The sequence below is a fragment of the Zonotrichia leucophrys genome, chromosome 9 (genome assembly GCF_028769735.1).
Source record: "Zonotrichia leucophrys gambelii isolate GWCS_2022_RI chromosome 9, RI_Zleu_2.0, whole genome shotgun sequence".
Taxonomy (NCBI): domain Eukaryota; kingdom Metazoa; phylum Chordata; class Aves; order Passeriformes; family Passerellidae; genus Zonotrichia; species Zonotrichia leucophrys.
Genome location: NC_088179.1, coordinates 22872667 through 22882391, shown reverse-complemented (window position 1 = coordinate 22882391; position 9725 = coordinate 22872667). Strand labels below are relative to the sequence as shown.

The 9725-nt window shown below is 37.6% G+C and overlaps 1 protein-coding gene across 1 annotated transcript in view; it reads right to left on the bottom strand.

The window, feature by feature from the left end:
• Positions 1 to 371: 371 nt before the first annotated feature.
• Positions 372 to 9725, bottom strand: part of SI (sucrase-isomaltase) — a 47247-nt gene continuing 37893 nt past the window's right edge. The window contains exons 39-48 of the mRNA XM_064720715.1: positions 9290 to 9324; positions 9082 to 9198; positions 7777 to 7925; positions 7178 to 7262; positions 7026 to 7082; positions 6306 to 6430; positions 5985 to 6073; positions 4781 to 4830; positions 3044 to 3211; positions 372 to 1002 (exon numbers count right to left, since the gene is read on the bottom strand). Of these exons, the coding sequence (XP_064576785.1) occupies positions 928 to 1002; positions 3044 to 3211; positions 4781 to 4830; positions 5985 to 6073; positions 6306 to 6430; positions 7026 to 7082; positions 7178 to 7262; positions 7777 to 7925; positions 9082 to 9198; positions 9290 to 9324 (950 nt within the window). The 3' untranslated portion in view covers positions 372 to 927. The remainder of the gene's footprint in view (positions 1003 to 3043; positions 3212 to 4780; positions 4831 to 5984; positions 6074 to 6305; positions 6431 to 7025; positions 7083 to 7177; positions 7263 to 7776; positions 7926 to 9081; positions 9199 to 9289; positions 9325 to 9725) is intronic.

Here is a 9725-nt window from a genome sequence, read left to right as displayed (position 1 = left end):
AAAGGATAAAATTACTCCTAAATGAGCATTTTCTTTGCCAGATCATTATCATCATGAAATTTCAATAATTTCACCCCCTGTAATTGCATTAATCCACCTATGAGATGCTGGTTATTGAGTTTTGTACCCCAGAATTTTAAAGCAAAGAACAATCCTTGAAATGAATGTAAAGCTCAGTCACTGGAGATTGCCACTACCTCCTAAAGCATTTCTTTCCATCAAATTTAATTGTAAATATGTTTTCCCAGTCTCTTTAGTTCATATGCTGCACTCTTGGGATAAAAAGAGGCTTTAATGTGAATTATTATTATGGTAAACACACAACAACAACATTTCATTGAGTGAAATAAACAGAGACCAACATTCATTAATTAACCTTAAAATTTCAGCTTTATTTTTACAACTTCAAGTTGAAACACAGGGAGCACAAATCTGAAGTCATACAACCCCTCAACTTCAAATTATTCCTTCAAGTATCTGAATATTTTATGGACCAACATCTTGAAACATTATTTCATGCTAAATCAGTCATCTCAAAACATTTGCTTCTACTTTATCTGGCCTTAAATTCTCCATAATAATGACCTGCATGGGTATAATTAAAATTAGGGTGGAAGTTAAATATAGGCAAAATTACAGCTTCAAATCCACTTTGGTAACATCAACTGCATCTCTTTTTTTTTTTTTTACAAAATTAATCAGATATGAAGTCAGACAGGAATTCTACTCTAAAAAACAGAGTTTTTCCCTTCAGTTCTCACTCTGAAAGATGAACTTTATCCTAAAGTGGCTCTGCTCACACCTGGCTGTGAACTGACTGTGCTGCTGCGTTGGGAAGGGAAAAAGCATTCCAGGGTGACAAAAAAGCACTTTGGAAATTGAAAAGTGGTTTTAAAAATACGGGAAAATGCAGAGGTGTGGCCGCTTTTATTGTCCTTCCAAGCTCCACTGCACGGTGTAGCTCTGGCCCAGTTTCAGCTGGAGATTGGTGATTTTCAGGACCTGGGAATAAAACACACAAAATGCACATTTAGTAACTGAGCCCTGAAGATCCACGGTGTTTTCTGTGTTCCAGGGAGAAACTGGATTCTCATTTTAAACTGAATTTATTTCCCTTTTTTTATTTACATTTATTTATATATCACTGCAAACAGACTTCAACCAGCACAGATTTGGGAGTCTGACCTTGACTCTCTGATCCCTTCCTTCACCCACGGGCTCTTTTAGAGCTGAGGTTCCTTTTGTTTTAAAAATAAAGGAATTTTTTAAAAAATTCCTTGGGATACATTGCAATTCAACAGTGCATATGAATTTTTTTTCCATCAAAAAGTCAACAGCAGAATCTCAGAGCAGGTTAGGGAACAAAATCCATTGCCAAAAATGGCATTAAATGGTATTAAAGTGCCATTACCTGATGGCAGCTCGTGCCTCTTTCTGAAATACGGTTTATTTTAAATATGGTAAATAAATGTGTATTTTAAATATGGTAAATATGTGCATTTTTAAATATATTAGCATATTTAAAATATGTATTGTAAAAATTCCAAATATGCTAAATAGATGGATATTTAAAATATGGTAAACATACAAATATTTAAATACAGTAAATATTTCAGATATGGTAAATATACAAATATGGCAATAAGATATATTAAATGTGGTAAACTTATAAATATTTAAAATAGGCTAATATATATTTATCATATTAAAATTTTTATATTTTTAAATATGGTAAATAAAGCTATTTTTAAATGGTAAATATATAAATATTCAAAATAGGCTAATATAAAAATTTTAATATGATAAATATATATTTTTAAAATATGGTAAGTAAAAATATTTTTAATTTGGTAAATATAGAAATATTTTTTAAATGGTAAATATATAAATATTTTTAATTTGGTAAATATATAAATATTTTAAATATGGTAAGTAAATTTTTTTAAAATATGGTAGATATATAAATATTTTAAATAGGCCAATATAAAATTTTTAAATATGCTAAATAGATATATTTAAAATATAGTAAGTAAAATATTTTTAATTTGGTAAATATATAAATGTTTTAAATATGATAAATATATAAATATTTTTAATTTGGTAAATATATAAATATTTTAAATATGGTAAGCAAGATATTTTAAATATGGCAAATATATAAATATTTCAAATACATTAAATATATAAATATTTTAAATGTGCTAAATAAATATATTTAAAATATAGCAAGTAAAATATTTTTAATTTGGTAAGTATATAAATGTTTTAAATATGATAAATATATAAATATTTTAAATATGGTAAGCAAGATATTTTAAATATGGCAAATATATAAATATTTTAAATACGTTAAATATATAAATATTTTAAATGTGCTAAATATACAGATATTTAAAATATGGCAAGTAAAATATTTTTAATATAGTAAATATATAAATATTTTAAATATATAAAATAATATGTAAATATTTTTAAATATGGTAAGCAAAGTATTTTAAATATGGAAATATATAAATATTTTAAATACGTTAAATATATAAATATTTTAAATGTGCTAAATATACAGATATTTAAAATATGGTAAGTAAAATATTTTTAATATAGTAAATATATAAATATTTTAATTAGGTTATTATAAACATTTTAAATATGCTAAATATATATGTTTGAAATATGGTAAGGAAAGTATTTTATATAAATTGGTTAAATAGCATAAATATTTTAAATAGGTTATTATAAACATTTTAAATATGCTAAATATATATGTTTGAAATATGGTAAGTAAAAATATTTTTAATTTGGTAAATATATAAATATTTTAAATAGGCTATTATAAACATTTTAAATATGCTAAATATATATGTTTTAAATATGGTAAGTAAAGTATTTTAAATTTGGTAAATATATAAATATTTTTAAAGGCTAATAAAAAATTTAATATGCTAAATAAATATATTTTTTTAAAATATGGTAAGTAAAAATATTTTACATATTTTAAATCTGCGGAGGTTTGAGAGCACAAATGCAGGTTTTGAACCCTCACCTGGTTGCTGCTGTAGCCGTGCTGGTGGTTGGATGGCATTGCTGCCCCGTGCTGTGTCACCGTCACCCCAGTGACGTTCCTGGGCACCCCCAGCACCCTGACCTCCGTGAACATGAGGTTGTTGGGGTCCGTGTAGTTCTGGTGTGTAACTGTGATCTCCAGAGTGTTCTGGAAGGAAAAGGCAAATATCAGAGATTGGGATAAGGCTGGGACAAATCCAGAGCAGCTGGGACAGTGGAAGGTGCCCCTGCCATGGAATGAGAGGATTTTGGTGTCCCTCCCACCCCAAACCTTCTAATTCTGTGAAGTCTGTCGCAGACATTTCTTCATAGAAATCCTTTCTTTGGGATTTGTCCTTCTTCTGAGAAGCAAAGGGCCCCAGAGGAAGAATGTAAACAATTGTTATCAGCTGCTGTGAAATGTAGCAGGTGTCCCTGTGATTGGCTCATCTTCCTTGTGTACCATTAAAGGCCAATCACAGGAGCAGCTCAGGGACAGATTCCCTGGGCAAAGAACTTTGTTATTCATTCTTTCTATTCTATTCTTAGCATAGCTGCTCTCTGCAACTTCTCTTCTTATTCTTTTTAGTATAGTTATAATGTATTATATATCCTATATAAATAAATCAACCTTCTGATCAAGAAACAAGATTCTCGTCCTTCTCTCACCACAGTGACCGTCTAAGGTCGCTGTAATATCAGTCCACTTCAGCTTTCCATTTGCTGTCCTCGCCCCAGGTTTGGTTTTTTCTCAATTTTTATTCCCTAATCCCTGTGTGTTGTTATTTATTTTTCAGATGCTGAAAGCTTTTCTCCACTCTGTTAGCCTGGCCAAATCCTGGGCTCTGCTGTGCTTTAATTGCCACTCAGCTGATTGATTCGAGGAGTGAAGAACAAGAAATTCTCAGCCCTTGGCTGGGCAGCAAGAGCTGCAGGACAGAGCCCTCCTTCCCTGCCCTGTGTCACCTTCCAGGGGCTCTGAGAGCTGCTCCAGCCTCTCCTCCTGCTGCTTTTTCCCTCCCAGAACAGCTCCTGCCTCCCCATCCCCTCCCTCAGCACCCACAGCCCCCCCTCCTTCATTTTAAGCAGATTTTGGATTTCTTTAGGACGCACCCAAAAGTGCTGTGACATAATCCCATGTATTTGGTGCTCAGAGTGTTTCTCACTGTTGGTTGATTCAAGACCTCTTTAATTAGGCTTTTCCTTAGGAGGTTTTTGTAAGAGCAGGGAAAGGTGCTTTTATTTTATAATCTCCTTACAACTGCAAATATTGAGTGTTAGCAAAACAAACTCCTTTCCTCAGCAATTAACACCCTTTTATTTGACAAAGACAGAATTAGATGAGAAGAAAGAACAGTGTGGATAAAATTAGAAGACATTGTGGCACACTGGAAAATAATGAAATAAGAAAGTGTGTTTTCTTCTACAATAGAAAGAGCTTTTCTTTTAAGCCAAAAGTCCCTGTAATTAGAGCCTAATTTATTTCCAGATATTCCACTGGTTATGGAAATGAAATCTGACAATTGTGCTTAACAATACTCTTCAGATTCCCCCCTAAATTCATTCTTAACAGAATTTAATCACATTTCTTGTAGCCTAATCATCTGTGAGCACAATTTAGTATAAGGTTGGGATACGCAGACATTAGGAAGACCCAAGTTAAAATACCCATAGTTAAAAATATAAAAAAAAAATCACCTGAAGTGACTATTAAATAAATATGAGCTAATGTGATTACCTGCTTAGCAGTAAATGATGTCAGCAGGTAAACACCATCTTCATAGGCATCTGTCAAAAAGAAAGAATGAAAGAAATTGAATAAAATGTCTTTTGCTGGCCACCTTATTTAACACATTATCAAAATTTCTGTCCACTGACAGCTTACAAATACAAGGGATGTATTTATATGTAAATAGAGAGAAGTTGTGCACTTTATGGTTCTCACAGGTTTGAGGAGGAATCTTTGTTACCTGCCTTTCCCCAGGCCCAGGGTATGAGTTCATTTATACAGCACATTAATTAATAAATCACTGTCGGATCTCAGGATCTCAGTCCTGAGGTGCCGAGCCACCGAGACCACCCTTGGGGGGCTCGGGAGTCCTGGAATGTTGCCAGAAGTGTCTGGTGGCTGGACTTTGGTCCTACACAGGAGACGACACCTGTATGAGGACAGGAGGGTTTCACCGGGGTGAATGGTGAAGGGATTGGTTAATTAGAGGGTGAGACACAGGGTTTAGGATTTCTGTACAGGGGGGTTTAGAGAAGTAAGATGGAGGAATTGGGGCGTGTCCTGTCCTTCTTCTTCTTCCTCTTCTCCTCCATCTTCTTTGGCCATGGTGGCACTTTGGATTGTTATTACTGAGAAGTGCACCCAGCAATGAGAATAAATGGTATTGGGGAAAAATGATAAATATTGTACACGTAACAATGGGTATAAAGATAGGTGACTGCCGGAGGAGCACAGTGTGCTCATGGCTGACTGCTGAGCAGAGCTCTGTTCGGCTGAAAGAAAATCTTTTAGATAAACAATTAATAAACATAAAAACCGAAAGAAGAACTGAAGCCTCTTCTCGTCCTTCGATACGCGGGCTGCCCCAAGGCCACTCCGGGCCTTTCCAGGCCCCTCAAACAGCCGAGATAAACCGGACAAATCACAGTGTGGTGTGGCTTCAATCAGGAAGGATCACATTTCTGTAACGTTGGTCTGCAGGTTTCACTTCAGTTTTGCCTCTGAAGGTGAGCTCAGATCTGTCCCCCCGAAATGGCCTTGGCCAAGTCCATCCCTTCCACCCCAGAGTTTGCTCCCTCTCTCCCCAGTTCACATCCTTGGGTTTGGTGTTGTCTGCTTGAACTGGGGCTTTGAGTGTCCCCAGGGATGGAGCCTCCCTTGGCGGTACCCAGCCATAAAAGGGTTTGATGGAGGGAGGAAGGGCTGGCCGTACCAATGCGAACGCCATCGTCCCAGTAAAGGTGTCCTGCTGCAGACTGGGCATCGTCCAGGGCCACCGTGAGTCCCATCGCGTTCAGCCGGCTGTGAAAACACAATTCCCTCTCAGTTCCCTCAGCTGGTCACATTCCGTATTCCCCAAATGGAAATTCCTTTCCAGAAAAGTCATGTACCACCCAACTGGCCTCCCACAGCCATCTTCCCATCCCATACTACTAAAGACCATTAGGAAAAAAGAAACAAAACCAGTAAACAAACCAACAAAAAACCAAAAACCCGCAAAAAGACAAAATTCAAAAGTTTCACTTGTTCCTACCTGAAAGCAGTTGTTCTAGCAGGTAATTGCCAAGGCAGGATGTATCCACCTCGGATGTGCAGGTTGATGTGATCCAAAGGAGCCGACAGATTTTGGAATTGTTTCCTAAAGCCAGTATCTGAGTCCTGTGGACAGAAAAATAGGAATTTTTACAGAGTTTTCCTTCAGAATAAAATGTAATATTTCTCTAGACAGGTTAATTAGGAGTTGTTACTGCAGGAGCAACTATTAATAAAAGAAACCCTGAAATTTGGGGTCTATAAAAGCCAGCCCTGACCATGGGTGATGGCAGCTGAACCAAAGGGGCCAAGCAGGTGAAACGCAAACCTGTGATTAACAAAGGGAGTTTTGATCCTGCTCTTCCTATCTCCAAATCTTTTATTATTTTCCAGGAAAAATTATGCAGCTAAATCTATTTTTTTCTTTCTTCGTTAGAGAATTCCATTACAAAAGCCTTCTGTGTATCATTTGAGGGTTACAAAAAGTGAAAAGAATTCTAAATTAAAGGTATTAACTTTGCCTTTTCATTTCTCATAACTCTGGTCATGTTATTATACATTATTATGAAGGAATCGAGGATTTTTATTATTTCTTTTTATATTTCTAAGAACTTATATTAAATGCAAATTAGGCAGGGTGTTCCCACCTCCCTGCCACGCTCAGCACTGTGAAAAGACAGAAAATCCAAGTTTTAAAATACAATTTTTTAGGATGACTTACTGTGTGGTAATCATACCAGCGGGCATCGGGGAAGTAAGCCACCACACTCCGATCATTCTGCAGTTAAACACACAAATTTTAGGCACCTCAGATCAAAAAGAGTGAAGCTTATTTAAACTGCCTTTCAGTAATAAATCAGTTTAAAAGCTCACCTCTCTCATCACAGGGCTGATGAGCAGGGCAGGACCCCAGAGGAACTGCTCGTCGATGTCCCACGTGTTCCTGTCTCCCACAAACCTGCCACGAGGAGAAGCCAGAGCTGAGCTTTCCCAGAGAGCTCCTCCTTGAACGCCCTTCTTTGTCACTAATTTCACCTACTCTTTCTAGGATCTGTTTCCTCATTATTGCTGTTAATTCAGAGATCAGTTAATGGCTGCACAAGGATCCTGATGAATTGTGATCACTCAGAGAAATGTAATTTTCTGCTTAGCTTTGATGGCATTTGGACATTTCATTTGACTTTGGCTTTCAGTGACATTTGGACAACAAAATTCTCAAAGTCTTGCACTTATTATTTACAGTAATAAAATCTTGGACAGACTGGGACAGACTTTTTAATTTGAGCCACTGAGCTTCTTTGTAAAAAGCAAATCGCTACATGCAAAAAAACTCTGCTTTTCCCAGCCAAGACTTGGTATTTTGGACTGAAGGGGGAATGCTGTAACAAAGAGACAACTCTGTTGTTAGGGGTCACAGCTGGAGGGGTTTTAATGGGAATTCTTGGTGAGGAGAGCAGGGGAATTGCACTTACTCGTGGAGAACGGGGCGGACCACGGTGCTGCCGTCGGCGTGGGCGTCGTGCAGCAAGGTGTAGAGGTAAGGTAACAGGGTGTATCTTATGTTCAGCACATTCCTGGACATGTCTTCAAAAGCTGCATCCCAGGAAGCAGGATCTTGCCTCTGAAAGAGAGTGTTGTTAGAGAAGCTGGGTTGGACTGCGTGAGAAAGCTAAAAAAAGCAAATCCACACAGCAAAACAAACCGAGGGAATTTCCTCTCTGAAGCAGAGCATCTTCATTTATTTATTCTTCACCTCAGGAGCAAGTGAAAACTGTGGCTGTCACTGTCAGCCCCAGGAGGGGAACTAGAAAGAGGAAGGCTGATAAAAACCCAGGGGAAACAGTAAAAATGTTTAATGCAAAGTGTCCCCAAGGTGTGACACGTCCCAGGGCACATCACCCATCAGCCCCAGGCACCAAGGACTGGTGTCAGGAGAGCCTCAAGTCTTTATTAAATGTAGGAACAATACCTTGGCAAATTGGGCAGGGCTGGAAGCACCACGATAACCCTGAATCTGCATTTTGAGGCTTTCAGGGCCCGTGGAAGGTGTGTGCTGTGAGATAAAGCAGCTGCCTTTGAAAAGGAGACTTTAATCCATTAGATATTTGCCATCAAAATTTGCTCCACTCTGCTGGACCTGAAGCTTTCCCTGCAACACAAGTGCTGTTTCCCTTTTTTTCATTCTCCCAGTTATCTTGTTTTACAGCTTTCTCCACTCCACTCCTTAGCCTACATTTAGGCAATTATTTCCCTTTCCTTTCAGCAGAAATACAATATCTGATGGTGGCAAACAGGCAGAGCACACAAATTCCTGAGTCTCACTCCAGCATCTTATTACACTGCCCCATTTTCTCATTTCTTCTATAATTATGGGCAATTAGGGCTGAGAGCACCGAGGTCAGTTGCCATAAAATCTCCATTTTAGCCCTGCTGTAGCTCCTTGAAATCCAAATGGCACAGAGGGGAAAATATGCAGAGTTCAGATTCAGTGAAAGCAAAGTTTTTAGAAGGGGCTTCCTTCAAGTGCCCAAATCCCAGAGCAGCCCCTCTGTGGGTACAAAACCTCCCAGGTGATGGGGAGGCTCACAGCACAGCCAGCATAGAAATAATGACAATTTTCATTTGATAAAGTGCCAAAAGTGTTGTGTTTTTCTCCATTTGACTTGGAATGTATTTTTTTTTTTCTGAGCCAGGGCAGTTGTGCATTCTTCTGTCTGGTTTTGCTTGTGTGTTGCAGAGGCCCAGCTGCTATGGACTATTTAAAAATTGCAACTCACCCGTGTTCCTTTCTCGTTGTGATTCCTGGAAAATGGGTAAAAGGCACCCAGCTGCATCCAGCGGACACACAGCTCATACTGCGAGTCTTTGAAGAAGCCACAGATATCAGCTCCCGTCTGAAATATTCAGAATAACCCAAATGGAAAACTGTATTATCATGTACAGCATCACGGTAATTAAATAGAAGTTAATAACTCATTAGCTTACATAAGATATTCCAAAGAGACTGAACTCCATCATGCCTGAAAAGAGAAATAAATTGGAGTTACTCGCTGGGTTTTTTTTTACTTTATGGTTACATAGACAGTGTTTATTACACTACTGATTCAGAAGAGAAAAAACCAACTCCAAGCCCCACAATTTCTCTAATGTGTTGTGTTTTCCTGCTACTGAAGGAGATGGGATGTGGGGGGACAGGAGCAAAGAACAAAAAATGAGTGGCAGGACAAGGGCATGGAAGGGCCTGATCCCAAAGGAATTCAAGGAGTTCCCAGCACCTGGTACAGAAGGAAGTAAGAAGAAAGAATGAAGAAGGAATTGACCACAAATTCTGGTTGCTGAACAATTTTTTTCAGCTAAAAATCACAGGAGTATCAAAAACCAAGGAGGTGAAGGAGAAGCAAAGCCAGGTTGGATAATGCTT